This window comes from Thalassophryne amazonica, chromosome 3, assembly GCF_902500255.1.
Source record: "Thalassophryne amazonica chromosome 3, fThaAma1.1, whole genome shotgun sequence".
In the NCBI taxonomy this organism is placed as follows: domain Eukaryota; kingdom Metazoa; phylum Chordata; class Actinopteri; order Batrachoidiformes; family Batrachoididae; genus Thalassophryne; species Thalassophryne amazonica.
In genome coordinates, this window is record NC_047105.1 from 103,531,016 (window position 1) to 103,550,623 (window position 19,608).

At 41.5% G+C, this 19,608-nt stretch overlaps 1 protein-coding gene across 5 annotated transcripts; it reads right to left on the reverse strand.

The window, feature by feature from the left end:
• Positions 1 to 747: 747 nt before the first annotated feature.
• Positions 748 to 18,610, reverse strand: gata2a (GATA binding protein 2a). Of its 5 annotated transcripts, none has more exons than XM_034167196.1 (6): positions 18,353 to 18,610; positions 10,774 to 11,194; positions 9,611 to 10,189; positions 7,382 to 7,539; positions 4,210 to 4,296; positions 748 to 1,905 (listed from the first exon to the last, which is right to left on the reverse strand). In XM_034167196.1, exons 2-6 carry the CDS (start codon positions 10,997 to 10,999, stop codon positions 1,603 to 1,605), a joined length of 1,353 nt encoding a protein of 450 aa, XP_034023087.1. In that variant the 5' UTR covers positions 11,000 to 11,194; positions 18,353 to 18,610; the 3' UTR covers positions 748 to 1,602. The 5 variants fall into 5 exon arrangements, with proteins under 5 accessions (XP_034023087.1, XP_034023086.1, XP_034023084.1 ...); XM_034167195.1 differs by having other exon boundaries at positions 4,171 to 4,296; positions 7,382 to 7,527; positions 18,353 to 18,609; XM_034167193.1 differs by having other exon boundaries at positions 4,171 to 4,296; positions 18,353 to 18,609.
• Between the last annotated feature and the right edge of the window lie 998 nt (positions 18,611 to 19,608).

Sequence of the window (19,608 nt, forward strand, 5' to 3'; positions counted from 1 at the left end):
TGACCTCCATTTGGGCCCCAATCGAGCAGGCTCATTAGCGAGCCGCTTCTCTGAAAGTTCTTTCAGACGCTTTAGTTTACTGTAATCGTCAAAAATTAAAAGACAGGGTCAACAATGAAAGAAAAACAGAATAAATACAAGGCCAAAGAAAGATGGAGGGAATACAAGCATGAGGGAAAAGGAGAAAGAGTGGACGCCTGCTTCCTGAAGCCTCAGCTGTATGCACATCTGTGCACGCCGGTGCTCTGCAACAACCCCCCCCCAAACGTGTTTGCTCAGGTCGCCTGATTGCCTTTCCTTCCTCTTCTTTCTCCCACTAAAGACCCGCTCCGCTGTCCTTCCTCTCACTCCAATCACTTGCAGCCAGGAGAGAGAGAGACAGAGAAAGAGAGAGAGGGGGGGGGATCAGCAAGAAGTACATCGTTTAAAAGTTCGCAGGTTGAGAAAGAAGCCTCGGCATCACAAAGTGTAAATTAGATTGCGTGTGTGAGCATGTGTAAGACATGTTTGTCTCTTGGCTGGAGCCTGCTGTCTGGGTACAGTGGTCAAGCCCGAGGCCTCAAATCCACAAAGAAGCTCTCTCTTAACAAGGCGGCGCCACTGATTGAGGAGGAGCCCGACCAAACCATTACCACGCTTTCAGGATCACAGAGCTCTCCCTGATACATCTGATAGCACTCGTGATTTTAATAATCACAAACTCTCCACTGAAAGCTTAGATCAAAATAAACACAGCAGGCGGCCGCAGAGTATGACTTCAGTATTAAACTTTATTTTCTTTTACTTTTGTGAGATGAAAAAAAAAATGATAAAAACATACAGGTCACGGACGTTTCGTCTAAGATAGGTCAGTGTTTTTCTTGACGTAAAGAACCACAAATTTAAATTCGTAACAGTTTCCATGTGACAAAAACTCAAGGATGAAAATAAATTATCGCAGCAATAATTATAACATCAAATATAACAACAATAATAGCAGTAAGCATTTAGAAACACTCTATTTACGTGTGTACGTTTCCCTGTAAAAGTCTGCTTTTCAAAACTGCTGAGGCGTAGAGTCCAGCGTGTAGAGAGAGCATGGGTTTGTGGGTAACGCCGGCAGGTCTGGTGTGCGGCATTGGAGAGTCCGACAACAGCCTGAGGACGGGCAGAGTGCACGTGTCACAAAATATTTAGAGATTGCGGGGATGTGAAAACAGTGTCTGTCTGCAAGTCCTCTCCGGTCTCCTGTTTCAGGGTCGGTGAGACGTGTGTACCAAAGTGACTTAGCAAAAATAGCCTAAACGAACAATATGCGTCACCAGTTACTCTCTTCCTGCAAGTCCCAGTCAACTTGGGGACTATAACAAACACTCCTCACATTGGCTCTTCATAGAGTCCAGAAAAGTCTGTGCGTCCTTCCACCAGTGAGACCAGTGGGAGGTGACCTTCAGTCATTAAGCCCCACCCCTCCCCTCAACCCCACCCCCTCGCCACTCACTCTGTATGTGACGCATGAGCTCAGCTCAGCTTCTGATGCGATGTTGAGGACATGTAAATCTTGATGGCAATGCGGTGGCTCCTGCAGGTGGAGAAGAACAGGGTCTGGCGGTGATCAGGGCTTCAGTGAGGCTCAGCCCAGACCGGCGAGCGGTTAGAGTGGTGGTGGTGGTGGCCGAAAGAAGGGTGAATGGGCGTGGGAGTAGGCAGCATGTGTCCCGAGTGGCTGAATGGGGGCAGGTGACCCATATGGGTCATGTGGCTCGTGAGTCCTGGTGCACTGGCAAAAGGTGACGTTTTGTCCTGCATGCACTTGGACAGCTCATCAAAGGTGTCACCCGCCCGCTTGTTCCTCTTGGACTTGCTGGACATCTTGCGGTTGCGTGTCTGGATGCCTTCTTTCTTCATGGTTAGGGGTCTGTTGACCTACGGAGAGCAAAAGCAGCAAAGAGAATGATGAGTCAAATTTATTTATGCCCCAGTGGGTTATATGTCACCTGATATACAAGACTTTGCAAAAGTCCTCAGCATCCTAATGTTTCTGTATTAACATGGGTGCATGAATGATTTCAAAGTAGCAACTCTAATCCTGGTCTATCAAATCATAAAAAACAGTAATAGTAAGTCTGTTTGGCTGCTCCCTTGTTCTTATGTGGGGTCACCACAGCAAATCTGCATGTTGAATTGGCACAAGTTTTACGCCGGATGCCCTTCCTGACACAACTCCACATTACATGTAGAAATGTGGGAGGGGTGGGATTTGAACAGGGAACCTTCTGCACTGAAACCAAGTGCACTGACCACATGGCCACACCCCCTGCCCATAAAAAACACTAATAATAATAATAATTTAAGTTGTTATTTATGAGCATTTAAGTGTGTTTGTATTTTCAAACAGATACTAAAGAGGGTCATATTATTTAACATCAGCCTAATAATGTCAAAAAACCACAGTGAGGCCATTTCTTGACTTATATTACGACAAATTTCTTTGGCTATAATAGCTGTGCTTAATTGGATAAATGAAAATTATCACATTGAACCACGCTTGAGTTGCATTTCAAAATAAAAGCACAGTTTGCACATTGAATAGAGATTGTATTGTATGTTTGAAAATGAATTTGTAGCTCTGATTTTGTAAGAGTTGCTCATGTTTCAAATTAAAAAAATTCAAGGAGTGATTTCAGATGAAGGGTGGAAATATTTTGAAGGGCTGTTGGACCTCCTGGTCTGGATAACGACTGATGAAATGCAAAGAAATACAATTGCACAGCATAAAATTATAAGGATGCAAAAAGTGAACAGACTTTTTTCCTTCATTATTGTGTCAATAAAAACTAATTTCACCAACCTGCATTCTAATTCATTCCGTGATGGCTGCACGAAATTAAAAGTGAATCAGGGGGAGGGGGGGTAGTTATGGTTAGGGTGGGGGAAAAGAGTAAGAGATTAGTTTATGGTTAAGGTTAGGGTCGGGGGTAGAAGTAGGGTTAGGAATAGTGAGTTTAAAAATAAAAACCTGTCATGAAAATTTGACTCATTTTGTCACGGGAGCACAGAAAAAATAAATAAATAAATAAAAAAACGTGAGACTGGGCTGAATTTAACATATCCAAAAATAATTTAGAAATGGCTAAATGTCAGAAATTTTGGCCTGTTTCAGTAAAGATAGTAACATATTTTCTGGATGAATAAAACCTGATTACTTTGTAGGTTTATACACAGTTACATAAAGACATCAAAGATGGGTTAATGATCCATAGGTTTGTCATTTGTGATTTTTTTTTTTTATCTTGATTATTGAATTAATTTGATTTAATTCAATTCTAGAAGGGAACAGCATTATATACAAAATAAAGAAGCATATAAAGTGTGTACAAATGCAAATGTACTGAAAAAATTGTGATTTCATGGATGAATTAACAGTTCACAATATAATAAAATGCATAATCAAAAATAGTCTTTAAAACATCACAGTCATACTAAGAGTAAAAAAAAAACATAATTGAGTGAAAGGTCAACATTACATTAATAAAATAAATAATAACTTTGATCTGACAAGTTCCTGATTGACGCCTTGTTTAAAGCCATATTTAACTGAGTTGGGGATGTAATTCCTGATTTTAGTACCTAAAATTACTTATTCATAGCCAGATGTTTGTTCACAATTTATTATTATTATTATTATTATTATTATTATTATTATTACATGATGCCTATAAGACACTTGCACACTGAGGCTTTCTGCTGGCCTGAGTGTGTGTCAGTGTTTGAAATAATGAGCAGCTGTTTTGCATATGTAGCTCGGTAATCAGGAGCTGGTTTTGTCTACTTTAAAGCCCAACAGAACCTCCGGGTCCATATGAATACATGAGGATGAGGCCAGACTGAAGCTGAAAGGACGAGCGTCAGACAAATCCTCATCAGTGTAACCGACGCCGTTACCCTCAATGACGTGCACGCCCGCGGCCTCTCCGGGGAGCCACGCCCCCTATTCACACAACGATGAATTAATAAAATCAGGGGTGGAAAAAAAAAAAAAAAAGCTTCTGCTCCACGGGGTGAGCAGGCTTTGGTCCTAAATCGATACGAGCTGTCCGCCCACTTGACCAGTAAAACACCAGCACCTCCCCCCACCCCTCCCCGCGCACGCACGCGCGCACAGAGCACCGTGCGTTCGAAGCTACTTACGTTGTGCAGTTTAAAGTAAAGGCCGCAGGCGTTACACACCGGGTCTCCGTTCCCGTTGCGCCTCCACAGGGTGGTGGTGGTGGTCTGGCAGTTTGCGCAGCAGGTGCCCGCACGTCGAGCCGCAGACTGCAAGAAGCACAGACATGACGTCATCAGCAACGCAACCATTATTCCTCTGTGAAGCAGGCACAGCCGTTAAAAAGGCTGATGAATGTGTGAAATCATGTCAAGACGCAATCAGGCAACAGGCTTGTTATTCTTATCATCATTTTTAATAAACACCTGGATTTTCTTCATGTTTGTGACACTTTTCTTTCTACAGCATAACACATTAGTCAGTGTATTATATTAATTTATATTACAAAAGCACCAGACACTGATAAACTCTGGATTAGTGAAATGGAAAAAGGCAGCTCATTCAACAAGTAATATATTTTAAAGCAATTAATACTGTAGTGATCTGCCATTATGAATCCAGCTAATAATTTATAGGGAAAAATCTGACTTTGTATCTTTTCTCTGTCTCTCTTGCTCTCTCTCTAATTCACGTAAAAGTGTTCTGTGCAGTTTCTCTGTTGCAGTGATATAAACACTTTGGATATGGTCTAAAGCAATATTTAATTTCTTATTACAATATATTAACATTTGAAAAACTCTCCAGTGTTTATGGACATTTTGGACTTATTTTGTTGTTATTCTGCAACGCAGAAAACAACAACTTCAATATAGTTTAAGTGAAATAAAGAAATATTAAACTGAAATGCACATCATTTCACTCAGCAAATCATCACTTTTAAAGCCACATCAGAGACAGACAGAATATTTACAAGTCATTAAACATACTTTGGAGTTTAATTAAATCAGCCAATAAAAACGAAGAGACTGACACTGTTTTTATTATTATTATTATTATTATTATTATTATTATTATTTAATGTGTCTACACTTAAAAAAGAGATACGTCTTTAATGAACAGCTCTCTTTTGAAAACCGCAATCACGTTTTACAGGTTCCCCCCCCCCCCCCCTTCTGTTTGTTTGTTTGTTTGTTTTGCCTGGAGAACGATTTTTCTGCACCTCTACCTTTTAATTATCATATTCACTGACGTTGTAATGCGGGTGTTGTGTAAAGTCTTATTTATCTCATATCCAGGGAAAACACGCGCCGGTGTCCTGCCTGACAACGTGCGTCTGCGTCCATTTCGGATCAATTATTTACGCATAAATGAGAAACATTCGCTTTCCACGCAACAGCCCTGCAGCGCTTTACCTTAAAAATCAGCATCCAGGTTTTTTTTCTGTTAATTAATATCAGGTGGACTAATTGAAAGCCACAACAATCTTTGTTTATATATGAACTAGAACGTCAACGCGCGTCGTTGCGCTGATCAGCGACAAAACACGAAGGCGCGTCTTTTCCAACCAGTGCGTGTGCGCGCGCGCGTGTACCCCCACTGCTCCAGTGTTGTGATAATCTCTTTACAGTACATCTCAACCTGGACACGCAGAATAATGCTGCGCGCTGCTCGGAGGCGGAAACAGCCGGGAGCCTGCCTTCCTTATCGGGCCGGACAGATATCCGGATAGGAAACAACTGGATGCCCCTTTGAACACAACTCTGAAAAACACTTGAGCTGAAAACGCAAAAGCTCTCGGCGTACGGGTGGAAAATCTACGGGGGCACGACGAGAGCAGGGAACATGCAAAAATGTTACCAGAAGCATCAGGATCAAACTGCTCTTCACAAAGATCTCCAACCACCCCATAACTCACAAACAAAATTAATAACAATGACATTTATTACATAGTTTCTGCTATCCTCATTACCTTGCATAAATAAATAAATAAATTTTAATTGATTTATTATTATTATTATTATTATTATCTCTTTGTTAATTTCTTGTATGCTTCTTTTTCTTGTATTGAATTTTAACCAGCTCACCATTATTATAGAACACAGGCTTCAGATTTTAGCTATTGTAAAAAAATAAGTAATAATAATAATAACAATAATAATAATAAATTATTTACAACTAAAACTAGGGAGAGGGTATAAAGTCAGTTGTACAACATAAAACTGTATTACTAAAAAGTATTTCCACCAACACAAATTTATAACTACTGGTACATAAAGAACGCCTGAAGTATATACAAGAAGAAATCATAAAGCAACCTTTAAAATCTATATTTTGAGAGCTTTAAATAATAATAATAATAATAAATAAAATATGCGTAGAACAACAGTTTCAATTCATACAACATTATGTTGGATTTATGTATTTATTTATTTATTAGCTTGTTTATTTAATGGCTTATTTTTGGGTTGTGAAGGTTTTTTGTTGTTGTTGTTGTTTGTTTTTACTTCTCCAAATAGTATCCTGATTTGAATTTTCATTACAAATCAATCACTTCAGAAAACAGAAAAAAAAAATCTTTATTGTTTAGTCTGAGAAAAGATGATAGATAGATAGATAGATAGATAGATAGATAGATAGATAGATAGATAGATAGATAGATAGATAGATAGATAGATAGATAGATAGATAGATAGATAGATAGATAGATAGATAGATAGATAGATAGATAGATAGATAGATAGATAGATAGATAGATAGATAGATAGATAGATAGATAGATAGATAGATAGATAGATAGATAGATAGATAGATAGATAGATAGATAGATGTGTGAAAAGTAATAAAAGTGATCCATTTAGAACTCAGTGATACTTGTGCAGCTTCAGTAGTACACAGCATGATGTTACTTTTTATTTACTGAAGTCTGGTGTTAACTAGCTCGGAGTGAGAGTGTGAATATGTCTGTATGTCTCCTGTCTATGGTGTATCTCACCCCATCCTTAATGACACTATAATTGGCTGAAGTGACCCCCCCCCCCCCCCCCCCCCCAACACCCTTAACTGAAATCAGTGAATTTAGAAAATGGATAGATGGATGGTGTTAGCTAAAGCAGCCTGAGCACTGGTATCAGTAACAGTATCAGAAATACCAGCAATAATGATAGCAGGAACAATGGCAATAGTAGCAGTATTGTAACAGGCCGTGAAGGTGGCTCATCGGGGGTGAGAGGGACAAACAATTCCAGGAAGATCATAGGGAAAATATAACTTTCCTGCAATTGTGCTGCCGGCATCTGCTTTGTGCTCATATTTGTGGTCCTTCTCTCAGAGTAAAAGGATGGAGAGAGAACTCACCAGTCTACGTTTAGGCTTGATAAGCGGTCTGTTCTGGCCGTTCATCTTATGGTACAGTCCACAGGCGTTGCACAAGTAGTGGCCGGTGCCATCTCGTCGCCACAGCGGGGTGGAGGTGGCACCACAGTTTACACATTCACGGCCCTCTGCATAAAATTCAAGAGGAGACAAAAACATTTTTATATAATTAAAAAATTCACCTTCTGTCTGAAGTCACACGCGTTGCAGCTGTCTTGTAGACACACAGCCGCAGTGCTGGAAAAAAAGAGCAGGACCGGGCTGTAATATGAAGTCCAAATCTGTCTTGTGAAGACACACGGCGACAATGTCTATATCAGAGGACAGGTGTGCACCTCTATGTAAACTGATCCTGAGCGGGGAGACCAGAAACAACCAGAACATGTCAGGAGGTCTCCAAGAAGATGAAAGAGCCGCACCATCAAATTAGGGCTACATTATTCATCAGCTCACTGGCACTTGTGAGAGGAAACATAAGTGTGTGGCGGTGGTATTAAATGTGCCACACAGTGTCACAGTCTTTAATGAAAAGCTTGTGTGTCAGCTGCTCTTTTACGCCTGTGGTAATTGCAAAAGATGCTCAAACCAGTACAAGAAAGTCGACTATACAAAACATATTCAGACGCTCTGTCTCCATGAGTGACTTCAAACAGCCTGTTGCTCAACCAGCTGCATCAATTCAAGTATCCGTCTCTCCCTAGAGCATCATCTCATTATTCCTGTTGTAAAGCCACCAACACCCAAAAGTCCCACCCAGCTCCACAATGGAATCTGACCTTAGCTACAACAACATTCCCTTTGAAATGCATCTCAGCATTTTTTTTCTACCTCCTTTCTTTTCCTCTCTTTTGTAACTCCAGGAATGGAATTAAAGTGACCATTAACACCATGAATATGCACTGTAGAAGCTGCCTTATGCAATGTTGGGTGTTGAAATAAGGGGGGGGGGGGGGGAAAGGGGGAAGATGTAAAAAGGTAGTGGGGAGGAGGAGGAGGAGGAGGGGGGGCTTGTCTGAGACTAGTTCAACAGGAAACCACACTACTGTAAGGTATGTGCTGACAGCTGAAATGTCATTGTGGCATTTTGTACAACAATCACCATTACGGCACTGGACTTTGATAGACCTTCTTTTAATGGCGTGACTGCTATGTTTGTGTTTCTGATCCAGGGAAACCTTTGCTTAAAATGTCAGAGTGGAACATTTCTGTGCTGCAGCAGCTTCGATTATCACGCAACACAACCCAAGTGTATCCGAGCGAAGGTTGACAGCATTGTTAATTACATTTGGACCTGCTGGTGCACACTCTGCCGTTGTTATTTCTTTGTACAACTGTCCAGTCATTCATAATAACAGCTGGAACAATGCAGGGAAATTACAGTCCCATTAGCAGGCCCAGTTGTTTTTCCAGCGTCTGCACATTAAAGTCTAAATATTCCACTTGAAAGTAAAACACACTGACCCGAGCTTGTCCAGACAGTCAAATAGCAGGCTTACATGTTATTTACAAGGAAAATTAATCACAACTCCTAAATTAGACGCACAGAAGATCAGCTTTTAGTAGATCTGCTGTGGGCTGTGTTCCCAGCGTACAAGGCCAAAGCCGTGCGTAAAAACACAAACAGCAGGGCTCTGTCGCCTATGTTTTGTTAGTACTGGGGAGGGCAGTGGGTGGTGTGGAGGTCGTGATTTGTTCTCATGGATGTATACAGGATATGGCAGGAGCCAGGGCGTCGTGACTCCGTTCTTCTTTTTTTTTTAAGTGCAATAAAGGGCACATGCAAAATAAAAGAAGAGGAGTTTGCCCGTGCGTAAAGGCGCGCATGTATAATAGATCAAATCAATTAAGTTATTTATTTTTTGTTGTACTTTGATCATTTTAGCTGCTTTCTATACGTTGACATTAATAGTTTATTAAATTTTAAACGTATGACACCCCCCCCCCCCAAAAAAAATGCTTTGAGGTGAGGAGACAAATAAGGAAAGGAAAGAAGTGCGAGAAATGGCCACATTTGAGTCCAGATTTTAAACGACTTCATTCGTTTATATGGATTAATTACATTATAATAAGTTAAATAATTTATCTGTGGTCGTTATCGGGAGAACGTTACGTCGTGCTGAACTGAAAGAACCATAACCATTTCACCAGGCTTATCTCTTTAATCTGATAGTTCAGGCGGAGGCGTCGAAGCCGAACATACTTCAGACTCACCTGAGCTCGACCGGGCTTTGCTTTTACATTTGGGCGTAAAAGTGGAGGAGGACGCGCCCAGCAGGCTGCCGGGGTGGAACAGGCTGCCGCTGTACTCGTGTGGAGTAGGCAGAGGGTAGGCCGGGTAGGTCGGGATAGGGTGGTGAGTAGCCGGGGCCTGGCTGTTCATGGAGGCCAGGCCGCTGCGCAGCGGACTGCAGCTCTCCATTTTCATGCCGTCCGTCAGCGGCACTTGGTACTTGATCGAATCCTTGTCGTCCATCCTGGTGCCGGTGGAAATCGGGGAGGTGGGGCCGGGGTCCGGAGACACGTCTTTCGGCGGGGTAGGCGGGAAGCTGTAGAGGTGCGGACTGGAGTGGGAGGCCGGAGTGAGCGACGACACCGGGGCTGTGCCGGTGCTGCTGGTGCACGGGTACCCGGAGCCGGTGGGGTGCAGGCCGGGTTTGCTGAAGTGGCTGACGGCCGCCCATGCGTTATGGTGGTGTGCCGCGGACAGAGCGGCTTTCCCGGGGTCCAGCCACGGAATGCCGGGGCTGTGGATGAGGTGTGGACGGCAAACTTGGTTCCCAGTGAGACGAGCTGAAATAAAACAATCTTATTTAACACTTAAAGTAATAATGGGAATAAAACTTCACTGGTGTGCTGATTCTTACCTGCTAAATTTAAACGACTAACGTCTGACATTTCGGCTAAAAAAAAAAAATAAAGAAAGAAAGAAAAATTTCCAATGTCTTCAAATTAACCTCAAAAGCATTTTTGATTGCATATTTTTCCTCTGTTTAAATGTGAGATTACAGCGTGAAAACACGCGCCTGAGCAGTATCTTTTCATCGGCTGCAGCTTCCAGACTAAAGATTGTTATTAGTAAATTTGCGGTTTTTATTTTATACCCGGGAAGTGCCTCTCTCACTCTCTCTCCCTCTCTCTGTCCAGAATTCCCTGCCCCAGCAAAGAGGGGTTAAGTGACATACTTCCTTTTCCTCTCGCTGTCATTCGCCAGAAATTCCTTTAATGATGGTGTCCAGCTCCAAAGTGCACGGTGCACGAATCGATCAAAAATGTTTAATTAAATTATTATATCTTGAGAATTTTTTTAAAAAAAAGGCACCTATGAATTACTTAGTTTGGAAATTGTTTGCACGCGTATAAATAGCGGTTCTCACCGTGCGCTTGGCTGTAGGTGACCCTTGCCCTGGAGTTGGTGTAGTAGGGGTTCCCTTGAGAGTCCAAGTGGTTCAGAAACATATCGACTTCGTCCTGGGGCAGTAAAGGCGCCATGGGCTCCATGTAGTTGTGGCTCAAACTGTGGTGGTGTGAGTCCGGGTGCTGGCCGTTCAGCACTGCGTGATGATGCGCCATCCATCGAGACTGATCCGCCGCCACCTCCATGGCTGAGCCGGTTGGTCTCCTTTACCGCGTCGGCGCAAATGTGTCGGTTGCGCGCGGCTCCTGCAGAATGCGATTACCCAGGAGTGGAAGTTAGATCCCCTCAGTCCATGTAGTTCCAATTCAGACGTGCCGGCCGGGTTTATTTGGAACAGAAATATAATCCTTAAATAAGACGCCCTCCTTTCTCACCGATACCTGCGAAGAGAAGAAAACAGCAACAACAAAAAAACCTTAAATCAGCTCATAAACGCAACAGTCGCTCCGCCCCCCGCACCCTCCCACCCATTCATTTACAATAAGAGCAGCTGAAATAAAACGGGCGCATTCGAAGTTGTCAAAGCGGCATCATCGCAAAACCCCACCCGCTCCCATACACTCAAAAAAAAAAAAAAAAAAAAAAAAAGAGAGAGAGAGAAAAGAAAATAAAAAGTTTCCTGTGGATACCTGTTGCAGTTTTGGATCAGCTTGGATGCGTAAAACCTCTGATGCGTGCAGCACTCGGGCTCATTAATGAGATGTGGCGCAGACTGATGCGCCTGGCGCCAGTAAATTCTCCCATACCAAGAGCGTGGGGCGGGGCCTCGGTCTAAACCAATCACCGGTCAGCATTGTCACCATTGGCTCCGCTGCAGCCCCGCTCTGTTTCTTTAGATTTCCATTACGCACCATAAACCAAACGATTTATCAACGCTGCCAGTTCTCTTACAAACTAGTTCTGATAATCTGCTTTAAAAATTATTATTATTATTATTATTATTATTATTATTATTATTATTATTATTATTATTATTATTCAAAAGACAGGCATCTAGCAGAGAACGATAACCAGCATTATTACTTACATGTTATTATTATAAATGCTGAACATGTTTTGCTTTAACTCTTACATTTATTCAGATTTTAAGATCAATCTTGTTTACTGATTGGATTTACAATACCAACAACAACTAGGACTTTTTTATATATATAAACACGTGCTGCTCTTGTGTAAATCAACGAGGCGCTTTCATCACCTCTAAAACCAACAGAGGAGGGGCCGATTTATGACCCCGAAATTGGCCCCATTGTTGGGAGCGCCTAATTGTCTTTAATTAGCACGACATTCCTCTTGTGAAAACAGTGGTTTTTGTCTTCGAGACAGAGCAATCAAACACTGTTTGCATACTAATGGCGCCCTTTTTCTTTTTTTGATGTCACCAAGGCTGCGCGCAAAGGTCCGATCTGCATCAAAACCAGCGACTCTCAACGCCCACAAGTCAACCCGAGTCAAAACAGAGCTTTTTACAACATTTTAAACCCCGAAAAACTAATGTTATTTTTGAAATATTGTTCCTCATTCTGTTTTACCTGTTTGTTTGTTGGATTTTTACTCATAATGTGACTTTTTTCTACAATGTTTGTGCTAAATTCTATTCTATTCTATTCTATTCTATTCTATTCTATTCTATTCTATTCCATATAAACTGCGCGCAAATCCTCAAACGTATGGGTCAGTGTGGAGGCAGGAATCTGCGTGCGTGAGTGCGCGACCTGCGTGACTGACAGGGAATAATTGGAGACGCTAAAGAGCCGAGACTGGCCGCCAATCCGACGCCGCCACCTGACGTCACACAGAGCCGCGAGGAGAGGAGGGGTGACCGGTGGGCCCGCGGCGCTGACGCACGAAGAAAAGGTTCTACAGGTATAATAAAACTGCGTAATGATGAAAGAGCAAATGTGACGCGAGGTTACAGGTGATGTGACCGCGCGTGCGCATGTGTGCGTGTCAGTCATCAGTCATCAGCTACTGGCCAGAGGCGGCAAGTTGGCGAGCACAGCCTTTTGAGCTTGTACACTCCTAAAATCAACAAATTAGTGCGCGCTGGGCAGCAGAGGGCGGCCTACCCGAATAACTGACATTCCAGTGAAAACAAGCAGGTGGAGTTAAAGTCTTGTTTATAACTTTTATGAATAACTATTTGGAGGTATTTTAACCTGAAGAAACAAGCCGATCCTCTGAGTCTGAGCCGGTGAGGTCAGGAGGTCACTTCTGTCTTGATTCGTCACTGGTCCTCTTGCAGCTCCTAACTGCAGCAAACCAATTGTTTTGTTCTTGTTTGCCAAATAGATTACTCAGCAGGAATTAGCCCTCTGTAATTTATACCTTCATTAATCCCATTTGTATCTGTGCTGGAACAGAAGATGGGAGAGGGCGATGAGGGCGGGGCTGTTTCTTTCCCTTTGTCTTTCTCAAGGACACAGCAGTATTGTTTCACACAGGGATGGAGAACACTCTCTGCTTCACGACACCTCTTGCGATGGGTGAGAACTCGAGTGTATATGTGTGTGTGTGTGTGTGTGTGTGTGTGTGTGTGTGTGTGTGTGTGTGTGTGTGTGTGTGTGTGTGTGTGTGTGTGTGTGTGTGTGTGTGTGTGTGTGTGTGTGCGAGGACTGCTATGTGGTGCAGCCACAGTGGCTAATAATGAACAACAGGATTATCATTCCGATCCACGCTGTTATTAAATGGATTTGGCTTTATCTACCTGTTTGTTCCCATTGGGCACAGTCATCCATCATTACTGCTGAGGTGTGTGACTGTGCAAATGTGTGCTTGTGCTTGACAGTGAGTGTGTGTGTTTGTGTGTGTGTGTGTGGGGGGGGGGGGGGGGTGTGAAGAAGAGCCACAGTGGGGTTTATGAAGATAAGCAGGGACAGAGAGAAGGGAATGACACAAACCAGCTGAAGCATTATTGTGCCTTTTACTCACGGCTAATTAGATCGAGCCAGACCACTGTGGGGCTTTGCACACACAAGCACCCTGACACCACAGAGACACAGCCTGGATCCACTCTCAAAATAACATTGCTGCAGTGTGCAGGGCAGAACCTACACACAGGTGATGATCACAAACTCACATAGCAAAAAGAAAACTAACTATACAGATGACCCAATCTGACCTTAATTTGCTCCAGAAAAGCACAAAACTGGTGTAGGTTCTTCAGTGTGTGTGTGTTATATGACTATCATTGCAGTTTAAAGGGGTCGTATTGTGTGAAATCAGGTTTGAGCTGTATTTCACAGTTTGGATTGCATGTCAAACATTTTAAATCTTTTACATATCTGGGTGTGTGTCTATGTAGACCCCCACCCACCCACCCCAACTCCCACAGTGTTCTGAGCAAAATTTAGACATGAAACAACTTGTTTAAACTTCTGTGACATAGGTCCCAGAAGTCCATAAATACACTGCATTTATATAGTGCTTTTCCATCTGAATCAAAAGTTCTAAACACTTTACAATGATGCCTCACATTCACTCACTGATGTCAGTATGCTGCCATGCAAGGCCCTCAGTTTGCACACTAGGGGTAACTTTGGGATTACGGACCTTGCCCAAGAGTCGTTAGTGATTTTCCAGTCAGATGGGGATGTGAAGAGGGGATCCTCTTGTGTTAAGACCACTGCTTAAACAACTAGACCATCACCTCCCAAAGGTGTGTCAAATTACAGTTACCTGAACTCAGCGTAGTTGCATGAAGCATCATACAAAAAAATTAAGCATGATATTTTTTGTGTAATTGTATGACTTTCCAATGAATGTTTCACATGTAGTATTCAAAAACAACATTTGGGTTATGGTTAGAATAGCAATAATAATAACAGCAATATCCATATTTGTGCAGTCACATAATCTGCATTTATTTATTTATTTATTTTTGGTTATATGATCACAGCCTCCAGGCTGATGATAACATGGTTATCAGCAAATGTTTGTACATTTACTACTTACGATGGATGCTTCATGAAAATAACCTGCTGAACTGCTGTGTTTTCCCTATTGACCTGTAATCCAATGATGTTCGACAAGGTCGCATTTGGGCGACGCAGTGAAAAGGATTATCGGTAACCAATAGGCAAAGGAGTGTTTTGACATTGAAATGCTTCCGTTTGCATTGTGAACCTCGTTTGACTCTCGAATCATAACAAAATAATGGCTACAATGGAGGTGCTCAGTGTTTACACCGATTATCAAGAAATACAAATGAATTTCAGCACAGGAATCTCAGGTAAATTATCTATTTTCTGAGATGAGTTGCTAGCTAACAGAGAGCTATGCTAACAGGCAGAAAGTTGTTTGCACTCTGGGCTTCATGCTGTGCTTTGTGGTGCTCTGTGTCACTTTCTCCATCTGGTGATGCAGCCATAGAGTATTTTGCATTTTGCAGAGAAATGAACTTCACAGTGAGTACACATGGTCCCACTCAAAATAGTGTTAAATCAACACCGACATAGTGCACATCAACTGCACTAGAGTTCCTCGATTTAACGCTATGATGGAGCAGTCCTACAAAATGTGCTGTGCAGGGAAAGCGCTAGACATGCAATCGCCTGTGTACAATGGCTCAAGATCATGCTGGCGTGTTGCATTGCTGCAATCTGTACAGGCCTTGAGACACACACACACAGTGGGTATAAGATGGGATGAATTGTTCAGCCTTTGCATCACGTCTGCTCCCCCTTTCTTCTGAGAGGTTTGGGCCGAGTTTCATATCCTTTCTATTTAAAACAACATGCACATAAACAGGCCAGTCCTTAAAGACCTGGATCTTTTTTAATTCATTCCAGGGTTTTGGAAAAACCTCTGCATGCACTCTGTAAAATAGAACGAACGAACGAACGAACGAAAGAAAGAAAGAAAGAAAGAAAGAAAGAAAGAAAGAAAGAAAGAAAGAAAGAAAGAAAGAAAGAAAGAAAGAAAGAAAGAAAGAAAGAAAGAAAGAACGATCGATCGATAGATAGATAGATGTGTGAAAATTAATAAAAGTGATCCAGTGATACTTGTGCAGCCTCAGTAGTACACAGCATGATGTTACTTTTTTATGATGTGCAGGACTACTTAGTGTCCCTAGGGTGAATAAAAAGTCTGTGGTTTACAGAGCTTTCTCTTATCGTGCCCCTGTTCTGTGGAATGATCTCCCTGGTTGCAATAAAACAGTCAGATTCTGTAGAGACTTTCAAGTCCAGACTTAAGACGCACTTATTTTCGCTTTCATATGGCTAACATACTGGCATAGTATGTTACTGTGCTTTCTCCCCTTTTAAATTCATTTTAGTAGTAAAGAGAGTGGGTCACGGCCTCAGCTTTATCTAAAGTCTGGGTCTTTTAGTGAAGCTTTGGGCTAGTGGCTGGTGATCACCTTAGTATTACTTCTGTTTTTCTTGTTGCTTAATGCTGACAAATTATACTGTATTTGTTGTCTTTCTACCACATTCTGTTTTTTCTGTCTGTTTGAGGTGCGGCTCCATCCAGAGATGGGTGTGGTGTCTTCTTCTGCAGGCCTTCCATCCTGTGCAACAGCATGGACTCCCAAAATCTCCCAAAATTTCCTGTATAATTTCCTGTATTGTCTATTGTGTCTGTAGCATGGCCTAAGCAGAGTGTCACCCCTTTGAGTCTGGTCTGCTTGAGGTTTCTTCCTCAAATCATCAGAGGGATTTTTTCGTTACCACTGTCGCCTGTGTGCTTGCTACAGGGGTGGGGTAAGGTTAGACTTTACTTGTGTGAAGCGCCTTGAGGTAACTTTGTTGTGATTTGGTGCTATATAAATGAAAATAAATTAAATACTAACAACTTGGAGCTCATCAAATTAAAAGAGCAAAAATTAACTGATTAAAATTTGCTTCTTTTTTTTTGTATTTCAGATCAATCAATTACCATGTACCTGTCTGCCACCTGCTGGACATATTTGGGATTGTTGCAGAGAGTAATCATGTATAATGGAAATGAAGAGTGGGTGCAGTTAAAGTTGTTCTTTGGAATGAGATTGTTTGTCTGTTTCTTTTATTTCCAAAGCTGACATCTGGTGATCACAAGGCCCACGCCTTGTTTGTGTGTTTATATATTTATTTTTTATTCAGATAGATCACCTTGGAGTTTGTTGGATATTTTTTCTGACCAATACTAGCTGGCAGAATGGATGTATAATACAACCCCTTTAAATTTTGTTTCTTTTTCAATCAAATTCAAAGAATTTAAAATGGTTTCCCAGTCAGTTATACATGATTGGTAACTGTGCACATCTTGACTGAGCTCATTGTGCACGGCTCAAAGCAGCTCACACAAAGTCGAGACACCCACACAACTGAAAACAGTTTAAACAGTTGACTTCTTTATTTGTTTGCAGATGTTACTGGTAATTGCTTCAGCCTTCTAATGGTTAAATTTACAACACATAAAATTAACACGGTTGGTATATTTAGTAATAAAGTGTGTTATAGGATCAAATCTACTGGTTTTGTGGACCGCCTGCTGCCAACAAGCTGCCAGTTTGAGACCTGTTGTATTCTATTCCCGATTATGACAGTTCATAAAGCTTTATGTCAAAATCCTGGTTCATCCTGTATACGATTTTTTTTTTTTTTTTTTTTTTTTTTTTTGGAGTTTAATGCATCACATATGCAGCTTTTCAACTTGGAGTCATGTCGTTCATTTACTGAAAATACCTAAATGAGGATTCTTTAAGTTCAAATCACAGTGACACCAGCACTCTGCCTTTGTTTGTGGTGGATGCAAACACGGGCTTGACAACAAAACTGCTTGCTGAGGACCTTATAAAGTGCATGTATCCACTACAGCCCGTGCGCGCCTGCAGCCCTCAGTGATGTGGCTGCGCGTTCTGCGGATGAAAGAGGATCGCTCAAGTCATTACGCATTTTAAAGCGTGACAATTGAATACTTTGTCGTTACTAATATCACGCTGATGATGCAGTAATCCATTTGGCGTTGCGAGTTTTTTTTTTTTTTTTTTTTTTTAACAGGAACAGAGAACCTTGCCCACGGCGACACAGAGGTGACATTAAAATGGATTATTGTTGACGTGACCGCTGCAGCGGTAACAGTGGGCCCTTTAATGTTTCGCTTTGTTTCAGATTTGAAGGCATTTTGTTGAAGAAAAAAATATTTTTGCAAGGCGGTAAAATCATTTTAAAACCTATCCTTTATTTTGCAGTTACTTAAAAAAAAACGAATAACAATAAATCTTTCGTTAGATTCGGTTGTTCTGGAAGCCTGCAGTGAAATATGTGCAGTCTTATATATATATATATATATATATATATATATATATATATATATATATATATATATATATATATATATATATATATATATATATAATAATTATTATTATTATTATTCAAACACGAAAAAAAGTTTAAAAATAACCATTGAGATCATTAAAAGAGAATACTTTAAATAACAACCATCGTGCTTCATTTATTCGTGTAAAGTCATATCAACGTATATGTATAAATATGTGTAAAAATATATTTATAGGTTCTGAAATAATATATATGTTTCATTTACCAACTTACCTGCTAAGGTCTGAGCGGAGCGGTCGCGCGTACTGAGTCCAGACGGACCAAGTGGTTCCATCTGCTCCAGCCTCCTTCTCCGTTAGAATCGGTGCAAAAGCAAACGGCCAACACCAAAAAAATGTCCAAATGATCCGACTTTATTATTGTTATTTTCTTAATCTGTTATTAAAACGCCGTTGGCGCGCACATGAACAGTCGGTGGTCTGGACCCGGTGCGTAAAAATCGGAATGTGTGCGCTCTCCTTCCTCTGGCTGCGGGAACGTGAGCACAAACTTGTGCGACCGCGCGCGATCACAGAGAGAGAGAGAGAGAGAGAGAGAGAGAGAGAGAGAGAGAGAGAGAGAGAGAGAGAGAGAGAGAGAGAGACAGACACACACACACACACACACACACTGCCTTCACAGAGGTGATCACTAACAAAAGTCACACCATTTGATCTGGTTTGAAATGTGTCTTTAGCCGCAGCAGCATTCATCAGACATATTCCTGACACCATTCATTCTCCTGTTGTTCATCACTGTCACCGGTAAGATAATGAGGAGGACTTGATGCCAAACATATTTTCAGAAAGTCAAACAGAAAACAGAGGAATTGCTCCAAGTCCAAGAAGTCACTGCCCGTGTCGTGCACAGAGCTTTTAGTGTAACTTTTGGTACTTAAATTAAATTAAAACGTAAATTGATATTTAATTTTATGCATGACACCTTTTAACATTTTATTATTATTATTATTATTATTATTATTATTATTATTATTATTATTATTATTATTATTATTATTATTATATATTATTATTATTAGTAGTAGTAGTAGTTGTTGTTGTTGTAGTATTTTGACTTTTCTAAAATTTGCTCCGTGCCGAGTGTCCTGAGCCTCTTGCTCTCCCCGCCCACTTTGTTAAACGTGCTTTAAAAAAAAAAAAGACAATAAAAGGAGAGAGGGCAAACTGCGGCTCCCCACCACAGTGACCCTCCCCGCTTTCTTTGTCCCACAAAGCCACAACAAGTTTGTAAAACATGCAAAGCTCCTCGAAATCTCCTGCACGCGACCTGGGCTCGCGCGTGGCGCCAGAGCAGGCAGGTGCAAGGAGCGCGAGGGCCTCTGCAACTCGGGGCTCGTGCTCCCCAGAGTGCACACTCACACAAAAAGGAGGCGAAGGACACATGAAAGTGGACTCTGTGTGAATTAACTGGTTCTATTCCAATGTCTAAAATTAACCAGAGCACAGATTTGAGTGGAAATGGGGATATTT

Excerpts from the sequence above, each read along its gene's own strand:
- gata2a (XM_034167193.1), bottom strand. The coding sequence starts at position 10,999 with ATGGAGGTGGCGGCGGATCAGTCTCGATGGATGGCGCATCATCACGCA. Across the intron at positions 4,297-7,381 it reads TCAAGCCTAAACGTAGACTG|TCTGCGGCTCGACGTGCGGG; the intron begins GTGAGTTCTCTC and ends TGCTTCTTGCAG. Across the intron at positions 1,906-4,170 it reads TTTACTTTAAACTGCACAAC|GTCAACAGACCCCTAACCAT; the intron begins GTAAGTAGCTTC and ends TGCTCTCCGTAG.